Source organism: Capra hircus, chromosome 20 (genome assembly GCF_001704415.2).
Source record: "Capra hircus breed San Clemente chromosome 20, ASM170441v1, whole genome shotgun sequence".
In the NCBI taxonomy this organism is placed as follows: Eukaryota; Metazoa; Chordata; class Mammalia; order Artiodactyla; family Bovidae; genus Capra; species Capra hircus.
Genome location: NC_030827.1, coordinates 9,929,602 through 9,948,429, shown reverse-complemented (window position 1 = coordinate 9,948,429; position 18,828 = coordinate 9,929,602). Strand labels below are relative to the sequence as shown.

The following is an 18,828-nucleotide window of genomic DNA, read 5'->3' as shown; positions in this document are numbered from 1 at the left end:
CATTATTTTCTTAGGTTCCTTTGTTACTAGTTCATCACATCTTCACAACTTTGTTCCGTTTCTGCAGAAGTGAGAACTGAGACTCAGAGGGGCTAATTGACTTACTCAAGGACCCACAAATGGCCCACAAATTATATGTGATACCTTAGGTTGGAGCCTAAGTCTTGTGACTCTAAGGCTAGACCTTTCTTTCTTTCTTCTTTTTCTTGTTTTAATATATTCTCTTAATTGAAGTATAGTTGATTTACAATGTTGTGTTAGTTTCAGGTGTACAGTACAGTGATTCAGTTTTACATATATATAAAATATACGTATATATGTGTGTGTATGTATATATATATATACACACATATATTCTTTTTCAGATTCTTTGCCCTTTCAGTTCAGTTCACTTCAGTCACTCAGTCGTGTCCGACTCTTTGCGACCCCATGAATCGCAGCACACCAGGCCTCCGTGTCCATGGCCAACTCCCGGAGTTCACTCAGACTCACGTCCATTGAGTCAGTGATGCCATCCAGCCATCTCATCCTCTGTTGTGCCCTTTAGGTTATTACAAAATATTGAGTATGCTTCCCTGTTCTATACAGTGGGTCCCTGCTTTCTGATTGAATCCCTGACCCTCAGCTAATACATTTGACAGCCCCTGAAGCTCTGAGTCCAGTAACCAGCCCTTATAGTCTCTGCTTCTCTGCTTCTTAGCCCTTGTAGGATGCCATGTGGTTCAGTTCAGTTCAGTCGCTCATTTGTGTCTGACTCTTTGTGACCGCGTGGACTGCAGCGTGCCAGGCTTCCCTGTCCATCACCAGCTCCTGGAGCTTCTTCAAGCTCACGTCCGTGAGCTCGGGTCTGGTGATGCCATCCAACCATCTCATCCTCTGTCGTCCCCTTCTCCTGCCTTCAATCTTTCCCAGCATCAGGGTCTTTTCCAGTGAATCAGTTCTTCCCATCAGATGGCCTAAGTATTGAGTTTCAGCTTCAGCATCAGTCCTTCCAATGAATATTGAGGACTGACTTCCTTTAGGATTGACTGATTGGATCTCCTTGCAGTCCAAGGGACTCTCAACAGTCTTCTCCAACACCACAGTTCAAAAGCATCAGTTCTTCAGCACTTAGCTTTCCTTATAGTCCAACTCTCACATCCATACATGACTGCTGGAAAAACCATAACTTTGACTAGATGGACCTTTATCAGCAAAGTAATGTCTCTGCTTTTTAATATGCTGTCTAGGTTGGTCTAGGTTGGCCATGTGGTACTGTTGCTTTTATAATGAAGTGTAATATCAGGACTCAGAATGACTTCAGGGCATTAACCATATAAGTCGAGTGAAATTTTACTGAGATTTTCTGAACAGGGTGAAATTTTGCGAAAGTGACAGCTTCATTAAGAATTTGTTTTCCTTATGAATAACTTGAATGCACAAAGCCTTTTGTAATATAATTTCTCAGGGACATTGCTATTTTTTCCTCTTAGGTCATTGCTAGAATTGTGGATGGAAGCAGATTCAATGAATTCAAAGCCTTGTATGGAGACACATTAGTTACAGGTATAAAGATGAAGAATTGAAAATGTGAACATTTTATGATGCTTTGAAAACAAATGATCTCTTGTCTCATGCCTCTAATGCGCTTGGCATGAGCTTTGTTATTTAGAGCAGTACAAATGTGAGTCAGTATTCAAGAGGAAGTGTTTTGTAAGGATCATTTGTAGCTGAATGGCTTTATGGATCCGGCCCTTATTCTGTGACTGTGTGGCTTTAGCTGTATAAAAAGATTCTTATCATCATAAAATTAACAGAAATATTTGTAGTTCTTTTTATTTCTCTGGATAGCTATAATTGTTTTGAAAATTTCAGCACGGTCTTCTTCACTGTTTAGTCTTCAATTCAACTGTGAAGTTTCATGTGATGTTTTAGTTTCCCAGAAAACTATAAACTGAGTTAAACCTCACTGTCTCTGTGTAGATCTTATGTTGACCCACACAAATACTAGACTGAGAATACAGGACAGAATATCAAGTCTGAAAAAGCAAAATAAGAATACTTATAAAAGTTAATTCATTTACCTAAAGTGTTGTTTATAGGCCTTTGAAAAAAAAAAATTTGAAACATAGATACCAGATCCATAACAATCTGTCTTGGACAAACAGCAAAACAAATTTGGGCATTTTATTTGGTCTTGCAGAAACTCCAGAATGTAGTTGTTAATCTGAAGGTAACATACCAGAGTAGAGAAAACAACTAGCTGCAAAAATCCAAATTGCAAATATACATTGAGGTTTAAGGATAAGTCACAGCACTTTCTTCTGGTCTGATTTATGAGCAAGAGAAAGGTTCATACTGGGAGTGGAATTTATGTGTTTGTATGTAGGTGTTTAAGTGATTAAGAGCCCCTTGTTTGATATATAGACAGGATTTGTCACCAAATAGTTCAGCATGTAACCCGCATTGTGCAGCAATTTAAAACAAGTCAGAACTGTTTCAGCTTCTTTCTTGAAGATGGATGGGCTGTCTTTGTCATCTTTTTTATGTATTTGCCCTGGACTTGCTAAAAGACTTACGGTTCCTTTGCCTCCTAAAATACCAGGGTTATATCCACTTTCCTCCATTTCTTTTAGTCTGTATTGGAATTCAAATAAGGTTGAGGGGAGGGGAGGGGAGTGAGAGGAAGAAGAGAGGAAAGAGAGGTGGGGGGAGGAGGGAGGGAGTGAGCGAGGGAGGAGGGAGAGGGGATGAGGCAGGGAAGGAGAGGCAGGGGGCCTGAGGGGAGGGTGGCTTGAGAGGAAGTGGGGCAGTAAGAGATGGGGAGGGGAAATGAGAGGGGCAGGAGGGAGGGTGATGATCGGGGGTGTGAGAGGGTCGGGGCCCTGAGTGGGAGCAAGGAGGGACAAGGACAGATTTCTCCAAGGAGCTGGTGCTATTGGCGGTTCTTATAGCTTTCCTCTTGCCCCTGCACTTAACCATAGGGGTTTTGTAGACATTTCACTGTTTTGTTTGACCCACAGGAAGTTGGTGAAGATGTTCCCTTCATGGGTGGGTGACCCTAGTGTCGTGAGAGATGCACCCTACTCTACAGAACTAAGGATGGATGGAAAGTCTAAATAGTTAACAGGGCACAACACCTTCAGGGTTAGCACCTTACTGCTGAGACAGGGGCCAGATTCCCAGCTCTTTTTGTGGGACAGGCAAGGACTCAGAGTGGATTGCTAGAGCTCTGGGCAAGTTTGCCCCTCCCTGAACTGCCTCTGTAAGAGGCAGTGCCTTTTAGGGTGTGCAGCATAGGGTTTTGGCTGAGATTTTAGGTCTGAAAGACCAGAAGCAATATAGGTGACCATCAAATCAGTGTTTCATTTTATCACATTAAAGACCTATCTGTTCACTTCAGTCACTCTGTTGTGTCCGGCTCTTTGCAGCCCCATGGACTGCAGCACACCAGGCCTCCCTGTCCATCACCAACTCCTGGAGCTTGCTCAAACTCATGTCCATTGAGTAGGTGATGCCATCCAACTATCTTATTCTCTGTTGGTTATTCTTAAATAACCATTAGAATTTTTAAAGATAAATCAAGACAAAGCCAGAGAAAAGAACAAAAATAAGTCTTAAGGTTGACGTTCTCTCTTATCCATTCACTTTTTGAGCACCTGATTTTTGTTGGGCCCACTGCATTGGGGGTCTTAGCAGCAGACTGTCCAGCTTGAGCGTGGAGATGGAGCCTGGTCCAGGAACTGGTAGCATGCTTCCTGTGACTCACTCTAACAAGCACAGTTTGTTGATACTTGGCTTTCAAGTACTTGACACCTGTTTATAATCCAGTAGGTTTGGAAATGTCTCTAGTCACCTCCTTCATATTTACAAAATAGCGTCTTAGAATCACCCAAAGTATCTACTTCACAAAATAACAGGGTTCTCTTCACCATTTTTCTTCTCCCTTACTTCTGGTGTGTGTGTGTGTGTGTGTGCACGTGTGTGTAGTGGGTGTTTGGAGTGGTAGTGGAAGTCGTGGTGAGACAAAACCAAAACTTGGGAAAGGGAGGAAGAAAAAGATGCAAGCACAGAGAAAAGGAAAGTGGGGTGATACATGCTTCTAAGTTTACCTGCATTTCTTACCTTCAGCTTGGTTACCACCGGACTTGAGCGTTCCTGCTTTTTAAAAAGATTTGTCTTTGCTGAGTTTATCCCCTTTATTTCAAAGGGAATATTATTAACACAGGCAGTTTCAGGCAAGCTGGTCACTTGAAACTGACTGGTGACTCTGGACACTGACCTTTTAAGGGATCCATGTCTCTGACTTGTTCTAGTTCAGAATACTCTCTGTGTGTGGGACGTAGATGCTCTTACATACATGTTACGTGACTGAATGGATGATGCACTGACCCGATCATCTAACCAAACCAGTCGATCAGACAAGTGGATAATGTACTTTACATGTGACACAGCCCTTTCCAGAAAGCATAAATCTTGGAGAAGGAAATGGCAACCCACTCCAGTATTCTTGCCTGGAGAATCCCATGGATGGAGGAGCCTGGTGGGCTACAGTCCATGGGGTCGCAAAGAGTCAGATACAACTGAGCGAATAGTCTTGTTTTTCAAGTTAAATAAACATTACATTATAAGCATGCTTAAAAAAAAAAAAGAAAGAAAGCATAAATCCCAGACTTTAGTGCTTTAGAAATAAATCGTGCCCTGAGCTGTTTTGTACCACAGATGAAATCTCTACATTTTAAACATTGATTTGAAATTAAACAATGTATAAATATGTCTGCTTGTGGTCAATTAAAAGCCTTCTCAAATACATACATCTTTTTTTCTTTTTTCAATTTTCTTTTGAGGATTTGCTAGAATATTTGGATACCCAGTAGGTATCGTTGGAAACAATGGAGTTCTCTTTTCTGAGTCAGCAAAAAAGGCAAGTACTGTTAAAACTGTTCCAAGGTTTTCCTATTTTAATTTAGACATATCAAGTAATGAGTGAAAATTTACTGCATGAAAGCTTTCAAATATTTAACCAGATGCCTTAGCAAACAGAACACTGTGTGTGAGCGTGTGACCATGTGTGTGCATGCATGTTGGTTTGAAACAGCTTAATGGAGGCTTACATAAACATGATGAATTGTCTTGAGCACTATTAAGATACAAATGATTGTTTTAGGAAAGTTCTAATACTTGAATTATAACTGCTATGGATTGTGTGTATATATTCGAAGAATATGGAAATACTTGTCTTGATAGTATTTCATGCACTTGAGGGATTCAACAATATTAATACTTATTCTTATAGTTCTGAGACATCATCTGCTGTATTCTATCCTGTCATCGTTTTAACCTGACTATATTTTCACTTTTTGGAAACAGGAAGATAGCGAGAAGTGTTACTGAAGCCCTGGTTTTAAGAGAGGAAATTAATGAATACCTTTTTGATTCAGTATTCATTTTCATACATCATTGTTTCAGATTTACCTAAACTTGGATAAGTGTAATTCATGTACTTACTTGATAAAATGTTTTCTTAAGAAAATAAAAATGTTTAGTGTTTTGTTTTTCCTCTTCATAAGGTAGGTGAATAATAAGGTGAAGCGTCTCTTACTGAGGCAGGTAGTAGGCAGTTAAGCACTTTCATACCTCAGTTAGGAAGAGTTTGTCTTTGGTGGAATGTTTTACCAGTAAAGTTGGTTTCTGGATTCTGTATTCATTGTCATTTCCCCACTGTGATTATAAGATGAAAGTAAAGTAAAAATAAAGAACAGAAAAGTCAGCTACACTCTTTACCAGAAACAACCTTGGGTAGCATGTGATTATATTCCTTAGTTTTTTTTTTTTTTTTTAATTCCCTCTCTTTAAAAAACAAAAACCAAAAACCAGAATGGGTACTGCCATGTATAGAGAGATTTTGCTTGCTTTCATTTAATAATACATATAGTGAGTATTTCCTAAAATACTAAATATTCCTAATACACTGACTTTAAGTGACTGTATAATATGCGTATTTCAATAGAGGATATGTCAGACCAGGGTCAGCAAACTCCACCTCGTTTTATTTGCTGGCTTGTCACAGATAAGCCCAGGAGAAGAGCTGTGTTTGGCCCCAGTCTGACATTTCATTTGTTGAAGTTAAGCCACACAAGTCTTTGTGATTTCTTCATCCTCGTATTTGAGGTTGAGCAATTGCTTTGCCATCTTGTACTTGCCAAGGCATTTTCAGCTAAGTTAAGGGCATCTGTGAATAGAGAGTAAAATATGAAACAAATGGTTTAATTGTTCTTTTACTCATATAATCTTTATAAAAATAGGGAAAGGAATATTTTTGTGTCATTAACTAATTTCCTTAGCTTCAGGTTAAAGGGTCTCTAACACTTATCTAAAATCCCATTTATTTGAAACACGTTGGTAGGAAAGATATATTTTACTATAATCTTGGTGCGTGAAAGAATTTCAGATGATCATCAAAACACAGATATCCCAGAAGGATTTATATTCTATCCTTTTAAAAGTGGAGAACCAGAGAATGCCGTATAGTGAGACTCAAAAATTCTCATTGACAAGCAGTTCTTTCTTCCCTGTTCCTTAAATTTTCCTTGTTGTTGGCATGTTAGTGATTGGTGTCATCTTTGACGCAGGAGTTGTGCTATGGCCGTATGCCAGTGATCAGACAGGTGCCTGGGCAGCACAGGTTCCGTGCAAACCACAGTCAAGTGTTCCATCGACAGTGGGTCTGCACTGTGGTATTACCGTTACTGTTACCGTAAGGTCAGGCTAGCCAAGCAGAGGGTACTCTTGCTTTGACCCCAGTGTGGTGTTTGCAGGACGCATGGTGATTACAGATTTGTTAACCTCCTCTGAAAAGATTTTTTTATTTGGTTATAGGGGGCTCATTTTATCCAGTTATGCTGCCAAAGGAATATTCCTCTGCTCTTCCTTCAAAATATTACTGGTAAGAAAATAGTTTCACCAGTTTGGTTGCATTTATTTCAGAGCTGCACTGTCCAATATGTCTCATGTATTGGGCAGTGCCAACATAGAACGCTTCCCTCATAACAGAGAACTTGATTGGACTTGCGCTCTCTAGATTATCTTCAAAGGTTACTGCTTCATGAATCTTAAAGATTTGGAGGAGTTAATGCATATTTTTTAGCCAGGCAGTTTTTGAGTTTCATGCACCACGTTCGAGTGACCTCCTTTTACTCCTGCGTGTCTGCACCCACCCACCCGGAAAGCGGCAGTATTCTGGGCCAGTTCCACTGTCATCAGTGGCAGAGGATGTTGTCTGACCCCTGGTCTCTTTCCCGTACTTTGTTGCCCTTAAAAGATTTCAAGCAATGCTCTGGTCCTCCTTTTCCTCATCTTTCATTGTGTTATTCTCCCTGAAGCAACATCTTCTTTAAATGGACACGTACATCCTGAACCAAAGTCTGGAATTGGAGTTTTGACTCCAAAGAACAACATGACCAATGTCCCCTGTCCAATTTCATGATCCATGGATCATCCTAAGGTGATGGATAAAATGATTTTTTAAGGGCTCTTATGATTCTAGAGTTCTTTTCCCTGGAATTTTCTGACTTTCCTATTTATACTTTTTGTGCGTTGCCTGGTGTTTGACATATAGGAAGCACTCTTAATATGCAGCTGAGCTGAAAACTTTTTCTACCTCTAAGTCATGCATGGTTATCTCAGGTTCAAAGGAAGGAGAGGCCCCTGAATTAGTTGCTGGGATCAGGCATGCCTTTGTGAGAAGGAGTTTGGCCTTTGACAGTTAGCAGGGCTTTACACAGTACTGGTACTAAAACATCTTCATCTGGTGCTGTTCTTGTTGAAGATTCTTGGTTAGATGACTCTTGAGGAAGTTGTATCCAGCTGCGGCCGGAGAGGGCGCTGTGTGGCAGACCTTCTAAGAGCTCGTGTAAAAGTCTTCTGAAGCTTTGCTAGTTCAGAGACCTTGTTTCTAATAATGATTCATGGTTTATTAACCACCAGTAAGTTAAACTGTGTGCTTGGAAGATTCCTACATTTTTGTTGTATTTTATTTTTAGGTGTGTTGGGGACAGAGAGTGGAGTTTGGTTTACAATACTGTATTTGAGGGGCCTGTGGGACATCCATCTGGAGATACGTGGTGGGCAGTTGAACGGCCTTGAGCACAGAAGCTGTATTAGCTGGAGGGGAACATGGAGACTTCCATGGAGATGGGACTTAAAGCTGTGGGAATAGAAAACACCCAGGAAGAAGAGAAAGGGACAGTCTTTGAGTCTTCCAAGAGATAAGAGTAAAGAAGGCAGCATGATTATGCTGTTCTTTATGGTGAAAGAAAGAAGGGTCAGAGAAAGCCAGGTGAAATGGCTTGTCTTCTTTTTCAAGGTAAAATCATTCACAGGGACTAGCAGGGCAGTGGAGTGGTGGGTAGGGGGTAAGAACTTTTAAAGAGTCGGTATTTGAGATAGCTATTCTGGAAATGTTACAGGGAGTCAAGATCAAATGGATAAAGGAGTTTCTGAGCTGTTCTGAGGGCCCAGTTCAGAGGGGTGGGGTGGGTAGCCAGAGGAAGCAGATGGTGCCTGGTGAGGGCAAGGGTTATTGTAGCCACAGCAAGTACAGGTGATCCAGAAAAAGTGGTTGAACTGAATTACTCAGTGCAGATGTGCAAAGCAAGAACAGCAACTATCAAGGGGAGGGAGACAGATGAAGCCTGACTTGGTGTCTGTAAGGTGAAGAGGAAAAGGATCCCAAGGCCTGGAAAGCCCAGTGAGGCTGCAGATCAGTTTCAACAGAGCTGGGAGCTTGGAGAAGTAGAAGGATCCCGTAATGATGAAAATTCTTTTATTTTGCTATTGAGTCACTGACAGGGACTCTGAGCATCTCTCTGAAACATTAATTTTATTTCCTCAAAGTTCAGAAGGAATAATCTATATTGTGAACCAGGTCCATGAGCCCTGAAACCCACAGTTTCACAGTTGGACTTGCCCCAGTACTTTTCCCTTAACTTGCCTCATCCTGCTCTTTCCTCACCAAGCTGTAGTTTTGAGATTAATTTCTTGAAGATATGTGGCATTGTTATCTTGTCTGAAGATCTCTGTGTGTATCCAGATGAAACGTGTAAGTAATTTTTAAAATGATTAGAGAAAATTGTATTTTACCCTTAAAAGTAAATTTTTGGGGGGCGTATTTCACATATAAATATTTTGTTAGGGTGAGAGACCTCTGGTAAAATATATATAGCTTGACAAGATGTCCTTCCAGTACCTTGGTGAAGATGACCGCACATTAATCTCATCACCCTGAGGCTCTCTTTCTGTTCTTTCCTGTAGGATTTATGGTTGGTCGAGACTATGAAGCTGAAGGAATTGCCAAGGATGGTGCCAAGATGGTGACTGCCGTAGCCTGTGCCAGCGTGCCGAAGATAACTGTCATCATTGGGGGATCTTACGGGGCTGGAAACTACGGCATGTGTGGCAGGGCCTATAGGTAGGTGGTTGTCAAGACTTCCTCTGAAGGAATGAATCATACTTCAGGTATAATTATGAGTGGTAGGTTTATTTCAAGTTTATTTGAAACATAGAATGGTATTCACAAAGCCCATTCAATTAGGCCATAATTTGCATCCTCTGGAGGGGTGAAATGAAGTTTAATGCTAAAAGTACCACTTTGAAGAAAGCCAAAGTGGGAATTAGGAAATATTTTGAGATGGCTGATAATGAAAATACTATATATCGTATCATAACCTGTGTGATGCAGCTAAAGTCTTGTTTTGAAGAAGGTGTGTAGACTTTATATATATATATATATACTAGAAAAGAGGTAAGGCTGAAAATCACTGAGCCAAGCAGCTAGCCCAAGAAGTTCAAAGAAGAGCAGGATATTAAAACAAGAAAAATAGAGACAGAACATAATAAAGCACAAACATTGTAAAGACAGAAGAATCAGGAAAGCCCCAAGTTGCTATGTTTAAAAGGGTTACAAACTTGAGAGTCCCCAGTTAAAACTAAAAAATAAAGGGAGAAGGCGATGTATCACCAATCTTAGGAATGGAGAATAGCATATAACCATACATAATAAGAAGATCTTTTGAATACATTTTTGCCCAGTAAATTTGGATAAAATGGAAAAATATAATTCATCAAAACAGACATTAGAATCACCTGGAGAACTTAGAAATTCTACCATGCTGAAGCCCCACTGCTGGAGATTAATCTGCAGTAGGTTCTGGGCATTATTTTTGTTTTTCTTAATCTTCAGATAATCATAGCATGCAACCAGAATGAAGAACCGCTGATTTAAAAGGTAAACATGAGCCTCTGAAAATCTCTGTGTCGTACAGTGAGTTCATTTGATCATTCTTTCATTTCTCCTTGCATAGCCCAAGATTTCTCTACTTGTGGCCAAATGCTCGCATCTCAGTGATGGGAGGAGAGCAGGCAGCTAACGTGTTGGCGACCGTAACAAAGGACCAACGAGCACGGGAAGGGAAGCAGGTAAAGTGCTGCCTGAGGCTCACCAGGCACTGGAGCCGGGAGCAGCACACCCAGAACCCTCCAGGTTCACGGGCACGGTTCCAACCTGCAGGGCCTGGCTCTATCTAGAAGACGCTGGCCTGGAAGTTGCTTTAGCAGCTTAGACCTCCGCATTCTCCATCTCTCTTTTTAAAGCCCTTTCATTGGAAGTAACTTCTTGTAGTAATTTATACATTTTTAAGAATGTCTAAGAAAACACTTCAGAAACTCTTGTCTGTGAGTGCCTGAGGCATAAAGATGTTTGGTTCTTAGTTATTTGCAGTGAAAGAGATTTAAATAAACCTGACTTACGTCTTTGGTTTTATGATCTAAAGCCGCAGAATTTTGTTTCCTGTTTTACTTGTAGATTGTTGTTAAGGATACCTTGAGTGGGAGGCCCTGTCATATAATGAGAATTGAATACCATTATTACGCTGAAAGTATCAAAGAAGGCTGGAAAGGGCCCCGGAAGCTTAACGAAAGGCAGATCAGCAAATGACTGTTTGAGATGGAGTCTTCTGTTTGTGTCTGTTAGAGATTCATCTGAAATTTTACATTGTAATTTATTATAACTTACAACTATTTCATGATTGGTGAATGCTCCTGAAGTTGCTTGGATGCACTGTTTCGTCATAGGAAGGCATAGCATAGAGGAGGCCCTGCCTTTTTGAGCTCTCAGTTCTGTCATTTAGAGATTGATCATCTGGTCAACTGCCTAGGATGTAGCGTGAGGATAGTATAAAGCCAGAGGTGGTTCCTGTCTCCCTGAATGCATCTCATCCATGCCTCTCATCCCAAGTGACAGGAGTTCTGTGGAACTGAGGTTTCAGATTCACTTTAGTGCTGACCAGTATCCAAGCAAAAGGAAAGCCTCATGTTTGTGTGTGCAGAGGGGCATGTGTGTGCAGTGGGGTCTATGAAATTCTACCTGATGTTTTGAAGACATGTCTTAAATGCTAGCCCAGCACAGTGATACCTTATTAAATAGTTATTTGATTAATTTGATGTACAGATATATGAATTCATCTATTTTTATGTGTTAAAGGAAAGTGTAGGATTTTAGTGGTTTTCCCTTTAAATTCTTGAGTTATAAATGACATTAGCCAATGAAAGTACATAAGAAAGCTTGGATTTATTTGAAAAAATAATCTTTAAGTTGAAAATACTTTTCAGGATTGTGAAATTAATTTGCATAGAGTTTGCAGTCAATTATCACTTGTTTCTGGCAATATGGATGGGCCAGCCCGTAAGTGTTACAGAAAAATCTCAGCTATCTGGGAAGTTGCAGAGGTTATTTAAAATGTGGTTTATGGTCTTTTCCCTTTAAGCTTTAAAATCTTTAAAATTTTGGCTGTTTTGATTGAAAATCCCCAACTTCTCCACCTCCTTAAACAGAAGCTGTTAAATGTAATATAGCCCTTTTGTTATGTTGTATAATTCACATCCAGTTGCTCTACCCTGCTGAAATATGTGATAACCTTGGTGTTGACCTTATGTTAAGCAACTTCAGGATGTTGGCTCTGATGAAGGAGATGTAACAGTGCACTAATTTATTAGATACTCACATCTCAGGTGAGATCATATATGTTAAAGCATCACATGTAATCTACACCTCACTGTTCAGATGTTGGTTGTAACATTGTCATTCATGAAATCTGTTGCCCCATTTTCCCTTGAGATGCTCTTGAGTGGATCCATGTTCCCCTGCAGGAGTACTTACTCATGGTCCCTTTTCTTTCAGTTCTCCAGTGCTGATGAAGCAGCTTTAAAAGAGCCCATCATTAAGAGGTTTGAAGAGGAAGGAAACCCTTACTATTCCAGTGCAAGGTGGGAGCCAGAGAATAACTAACTCTTTGATGGATAGATCTTGACAGTCAGAGCAATACCTTTACGAGATCTGAGCAGTTGGCATCATCCAGCCCTCGTGGGAAGCAAAAAATAATTTTTGGACACAGTTTTGTACTGTTGTTTCTCTAATGGGAATGCCTGGTGCTGAAATGCTGGCTCTTCTTCCAGGCTGGACTTTGGATCCATCCCTATTGGTCTGACCCTGCCACTCCCCCCGCCTCTTCCCTTAGTCCACTCCTAATTGAGTAGTCTAAGGCCTGGACCACACTGGGGCTGGAAGTGGACCACACTGGGGCTGGGAAGTTGAGTTAAAATCCTGGCTGTGTCACTTTCAGGAGTTAGTTCTGCAATAATTTTAGCTTAGACACATGAATCCCAGTCATTCCCCTCTCCAATTATTTTGCTTTTACCGCATTTAAACATGAAAATGGTCAGACACTTAGTGACACTTCTTAACAAGTGAGCCTGCTGCATCAGAAGGTGATTATTCACAGCCAGGGTCCACGTGTTGACATTAAGCAATTACCTCACATACCACTGTGGTTCTTATTCTGTTTGTTTCTTACACCACTTAAATGAGGTAATAAATTATCCCAGCTGTCCCCATTGGAGACATGTGTGTGCTTTCGGACCTCTTTTTCAACAACTTTAATGTTGTGCATTCTGAACAATAATTTAAGCTTCATGTCTTCCTTTTATCCTTTGGGCATATGGGAAAAAGAAAATAACTATTTGTGTCTTTTAAAATTAATTATGCTGTGATTTGTGTCATTTACTGGAGAAAGGAAAATCGAAAGATAGAATCCATGTCAGTCACTTGAATGCATCTTTTTTTTTTTTTAATGCATCTTTTGTGGCAGACTCTGCTCCTGATGTTGGAGGGCTGCAAAGGCTGAACATACTTATCTCCCAGAGCATCATTAGTTTCAAATTTTAAATTAATACCATTGGGATTTTTGAAAAACCTTTTTCTCTTCTTGTTAATATGTATTTCTGAAAGCAAATGTCCAAGTGTGTTTTGTTGTGGCAGGTCATTGACTCATTCAATTAAGAACAGGATATTTTATATAGTCTTTGGTTTGAGAAATTGTATGTTCTTTTTTTACCCTCACTGAAACAGGCTTACGTAGTAGCCAGTAGAAACAAAGAAGGAATAGAAAATCATATAAAAAGTTAAAGAGAAAATATACATTATAAGCTCACCTATAACTTTGTTTTTACATAAGACTTTGAAATTTACAAGGACAGTTGGAATATTAAATTTTGAAAAATAGCATATTTTGTGTGAGTCGTTAATTTGTTTTCCAGCCCTAGCTAGACTGAATCCCTTATTATTTTCATACTTAACATTATTATTATTATTAATGGATTATATTCAAGACAGGAGAGCACATGGCCCAGTTAGACTTATCTCTGGGATTTAATGTTGAAGACTAAAGTTTTTCTGTTAATTTGTAGATGTTTGATCTGTTAAAACAGTTGGTGGCATGGATATACCACCTTTGTTTCAAAGATGAAAGGATTTTCAAGCCAGTTTATGGCACCTTCCTTCAGTTGGATAAATCTCAGTTTACTAATAAATTTCCTCGTCTGTTTAGGCTTTAATGTGGCTAGGTGTGTCTTTTCAGAGAGCTCTGTCATCATCTGCGCTGCAACCTCCTGTGTTTTCCTTATCCTTACATGTTACCTGTACAGCATGCCAATTTTCTTCTTCTCAGTTGTTTTTATATCCAAACTTATCCAGACATTTGATTAAGGACCTCCTACCTGGACCAACCTTGATATCATTGTGCTTGCTATATTACTCAGCTGTAGGTGCCAAAAGGGGCTTCCCAGGTGGTGGAGTGGTAAAGAATCCGCCTGCTGATGCAGGAGATGCGGGTTCGATCCCTGGGTCGGGAAGATCCCCTGGAGAAGGAAATGGCAACCCACTCCAGCACTCTTGCCTGGAGAGTCCCAGGGACGGAGGAGCCCAGTGAGGGGCTGCAGTCCATGTGGTTGCTAAGAGCTGGACATGACTGGGCACACAGGCCTGTAGGCTTCAGAGGGAGTGTATAGTCAATTGAACGGGTTACAAAAATAATTTTTTTATTGCTTGTTGATACTTTAGGGTACTTATTATGGATGTTTTATGAGCAAAGATTTGACTCATGGTCTGTCAATGTAAGCATGGTTTAATAGTTGATGCTATGTCTAGATACTGAAGGCAGTTTGTTTACAAAAAGCAAAACTGACACCCACTAATGACCTTTAAAAAATATTATTTCTTATTCATTTTTCTGTATAAATATGAGGTTGTCCATGAATAGCAAACTAGGATATCTACTTCTAAATTTTTTTCTGAAATCAGTTTAAAACCATTACTTGCTTTTCCTATTGTAGCAAAAAAATAAAGAACTACATATAAAGATATTTACTTTATTAATAAAATGGACTGAAGTCTATTAATAATTTTCATAGTTTCTTAGGAGTTTGGGGGACTATACCTTTTTCAGTGGGGACTTTGGTTGGAGACTCTTACCTTGGTTTATATGGATCTCCATAATAATAGCAGTAATATATCATTTTGGTTTGTATGCTTGTGTGGGCAGAGGAGGGATGAGAAAGCTTTTCATGAAATAAAAGTATTTTAAAACCAGGGTTTATTCTGAGGTTCCTTGTAGTAAGCTGCTCCTAAAGCCTCAAGTTCAACTTGACATTCTGTGGGGACTGAGACAAGTCGTTTTTCTTTCCTTCCTCTCTCCTGTTCTTGATCATGGTTCCTATTGTGAGATTGTAATACACAGAAGCTCATCAGGGGATCCATATATTACCTGCAGAAAGACCTCCTTGGCACTTTGAGGCATTGTGAGTATAACTGGGTGTTTGGGGCAGGATTCACAGTCACTCATTTTTTGGTCTTTTTTCAGGCTGTGGGATGATGGGATTATCGATCCAGTGGACACCAGGCTGGTCCTGGGTCTCAGCCTTAGTGCTGCCCTCAACGCACCCATCCAGAAAACTGACTTCGGCATCTTGAGGATGTGATTGGAATATAAAGCATCTTCTATTGGACGTGTACTGAAATTTAGTATATTTGTAGCCTTAAAATTTTAGACTTTTTTAACATGTCGCTATTAATAGTAAGTGTTTTCTTAACACAGTGCATTGTACTTTTCTACCTTAAAAAAAAAATCAGTGAAGATATTTGTCTGATGAAATGCCATTCCTTGTAAATTCTCTTAGAAAAAGCTTTCTATGGCTCAACTCTGCCATGCTTAGAAGGAAGGAAATAATTTAGCGTTATCCTTTCTAAGCCCTAAGAAGTATGAGAAGTTCTGTTACCTGTAAATTCCAGGTATTATTGAGATATTTTAAACAGAAAATTGTATTTCCACTGAAGTGATTGCTTTGCCAATTATGCATGGTGATATGTTAATGTACTTTTTTTAAAAAAGCATCTATTACTTTCCCCTCCAGCCACCGTCCTCCTCCTCTCCACAGCATCGGACTTCTCGCCGTCTGCACCCTAGGTTCTGTTTTCCTACCCATTCTCGCCTCACCCTCTCACTTTCTGGTTTCTACTGTCAGCAGCCCTCCTCTCCAAGGTCACCACTGACTTCCATGTTCCCGAAACCAGTGGGTCTTTTTCCAGCTTTACCTGATTCAATTCCCTGGGGCATTCACATCGGTCAGACACTTCCTTCCAGCAGCGCTGTTCGGAGCTTCCACGCTGTAACCTACCAGCCTCCTTGCCGGTCCTCGTTCAGTTTCCTTTGCAGGCCCCGCTTCCTCTGCTCTTTCCTCCTTCCCTTCACCGTTTGTCTTGATTTTTCATTAGCAATATGTGAATACATTCTTACTCTAAAAGATACAAATAGCACAGAAGTGTCTCTTTTTTTCTTTTAATTATGGCAAAATATACCTAACATAAAGTTTACCATTTTAACCATTTTTAAGTGTGCGGTTCTGTGATGTTAAGCACATCACGTTGTTGGTAGTCATCACCACCATCCATCTCCAGCACTTTTCATCATCCCAAATTGAAGCTCTGTTATTAAATAATAACTCCCATTCCCTCTTCTCCCTGCCTCTGGCACATTTCCTTTTTCTTTTTTTAAACTGAGATATAATTGAATGGAACATTATATTAATTTCAGGTGTACAACATAATGATGGGATATTTCTGTACACTACAAAATGATCACCAAAATAAGTCTAATCATCATCCATCATCATGAACAGTTACGAAATTTTTTCTGTTTTTTTCCTTGTGAAGAGGACTTTTAAGATTTACTTGTTAAGCAAATTTCAAATATGCAATACAGCATTATTAACTGTAGTCCCCATGCTGTACATTGCATCCCCAGGACTTATGTATTTTATAGCTGGACCTATGCTACCTTTTGACCCTCTTCAGTCATTTTGTCCACCCTCACCCCTCTCCCTTCTCACAAACACTAATCAGTTCTGTATAAGCTTGTTTTGTTGTTTAGATTCCACATATCAGTTAGATATGGCGTTCCTCTTTCTCTGATTTATTTCACTTAGCATAGTGGACCTCAGGGTCCACTCATCTTGTTGCAGATGGCAAGATTTTATTCTTTTTATGGCCGAATATTATTCTTCCTCATTCTTAAATGTGTGTGCTTTTCATGGCTTCATTTATGCTGTCTGGCCATTTCAGCCCTTCTTATGGCTTTAGTTACTGTCTAAATGGGGATGATTCCTATGTTGACAGTTCTTAACACAGCTCTCCCCTGAGCTCCAGACCTCTGTGTCAGACAGGTTTAGGGAACCTCAGAATTCGATCCTCGTGTTCAATTGATTTTGCCTCCTGACTATCTCTTGAATGCTTCCACTACTTTTGTCCTTTAGTGCAGAGCTTAAAAGGAGTCTACCTGCACCCAGTCTTACCTATCTCTGCCTCACTCTGGAATTAGAATGGCCATGCTAAGGCGCACATCTGTCCCATTGCTTCACATCTTTCACTGGTTCCCTTAGAAGTGCCAAACCCCTGATGCCCTCCATGGGTCTTGATCATCACTTCTTAAGTCTCATCTCCTTGACTCCTCTTTTCACATTGGGTACGCCTCCCATTCTAGACTTCTTATAATTCCTTGAACCTATAAAGTCCTTCCCCTCTTAGAGTCTATGAGGTTCTCTCTGCCTGAACTCTTCTCCCTTCTACTTAAACACTTATCTTTTTATCTCTGTGGTTTCCCTGGGTTGGGTTAGACACCTGTTATGTGCTCTTGTAGAACACCATTTTCCTCCTCTGACTTAATGTGTTTATAAGAAATATAAGCATTAAAAAAAAAAAATATTGCCCTCCCGTTAGAATGTAAGCTCTGTGAGAGCAGGGATCCTCCTGCTTGACCTGTGTCCCCAATGCCTGGCACTAGTAGGTGCCCAGATATGTGTCAAATGGATGAAAAGTTCGTATTTTAATTGTATTTAAAATGAAGTGACTGATTATATGATCTGATACTACTATGAAATGCTTTCCTAATAAAGTTAATATTTCAAACATTTGTACGTGATGTTCAGTTTAGGCTGCATTGGGTATCTGAAGTCACTTTAGTTCTTTGAGATGTGTACAGATAGAAGATCACAATTCAGAGCTAAGTTGCATTTTCAGATGAATGTTTTGAGGAGGTCCTGTGAAGGAGGAGACCGCCAGTTGACCCCTGACCTCAAACGGGACAATCATTGGCTCCTTCCCACTCCCCCGACTGCCCACCATTCCCATAGTTTGCTGAAAGCAGCGTGGAGAAAGTAAGGTGTTGCCGAGGCCATCTGGCCTAAATACATGAACTGAACTCAGATAAGCACTCTATATAATAACTTCTAAGATTCTGGTGAGAGAGCCGGTGGGAGACTCTCTCCTGGTACGGCCTCGCCACCACGCTGGTCTGTGAGTTCCCTGCCTTAATAAACCTGCCTCTTCCCAGTCTGGAGTGGCTGCGTCTCCTCCTCTCTCCTTGCCCTCTAAAGGAAAGGAAACCAGCAAAGGAACACAGTGAGTGTTTTTAAATAGTAAATTATATTAAATTTTTGGTTGAAATTTACATCCTTATGAGAAAACAGTGATTTTTTTTTTTTTTTAATCAAGACTAGTTGGTATTTCATTGTAGGACCCATCAATAAGGCAAAGAAAGATTCATGCTATTTTAGAAGTGTTTTTACCTTTCTTTAGGACGATCTTGGTCACCACTAACACCACACTTAATTATTTTGTTCATTTTATCAGATAAAAAGCATTTATAATGCTTTGCCAAAATAGCAGCAGTTTTTGCCTGCCCTTCAATTATTTAGGTAGGTATAATTGATATACATTATGTAAGTGTAAGGTATAAATGTGATGGTTTGATGCACTTGCATATTGTGAAATGGTTACCACAGTGTGGTTACTTAGCACATCCATCAACACACATAAAGACTACTTTTTTATAATGAGAATTTAAACATTTTGGTAATTATGAATTTCAGCTAGGATAATGAGTGTCTTAGAATTTTGAGTGTTTC

General features: G+C 39.9%; 1 protein-coding gene across 1 annotated transcript in view; it reads left to right on the top strand.

Annotated features, from left to right (window-relative positions):
- Positions 1 to 17,834, top strand: part of MCCC2 (methylcrotonoyl-CoA carboxylase 2) — an 80,510-nt gene extending 62,676 nt beyond the window's left edge. The window contains exons 11-17 of the mRNA XM_005694592.3: positions 1,473 to 1,545; positions 4,827 to 4,903; positions 6,859 to 6,925; positions 9,292 to 9,448; positions 10,341 to 10,455; positions 12,215 to 12,300; positions 15,231 to 17,834. Coding sequence (XP_005694649.1) covers positions 1,473 to 1,545; positions 4,827 to 4,903; positions 6,859 to 6,925; positions 9,292 to 9,448; positions 10,341 to 10,455; positions 12,215 to 12,300; positions 15,231 to 15,348 — 693 coding nt within the window. The 3' untranslated portion in view covers positions 15,349 to 17,834. The remainder of the gene's footprint in view (positions 1 to 1,472; positions 1,546 to 4,826; positions 4,904 to 6,858; positions 6,926 to 9,291; positions 9,449 to 10,340; positions 10,456 to 12,214; positions 12,301 to 15,230) is intronic.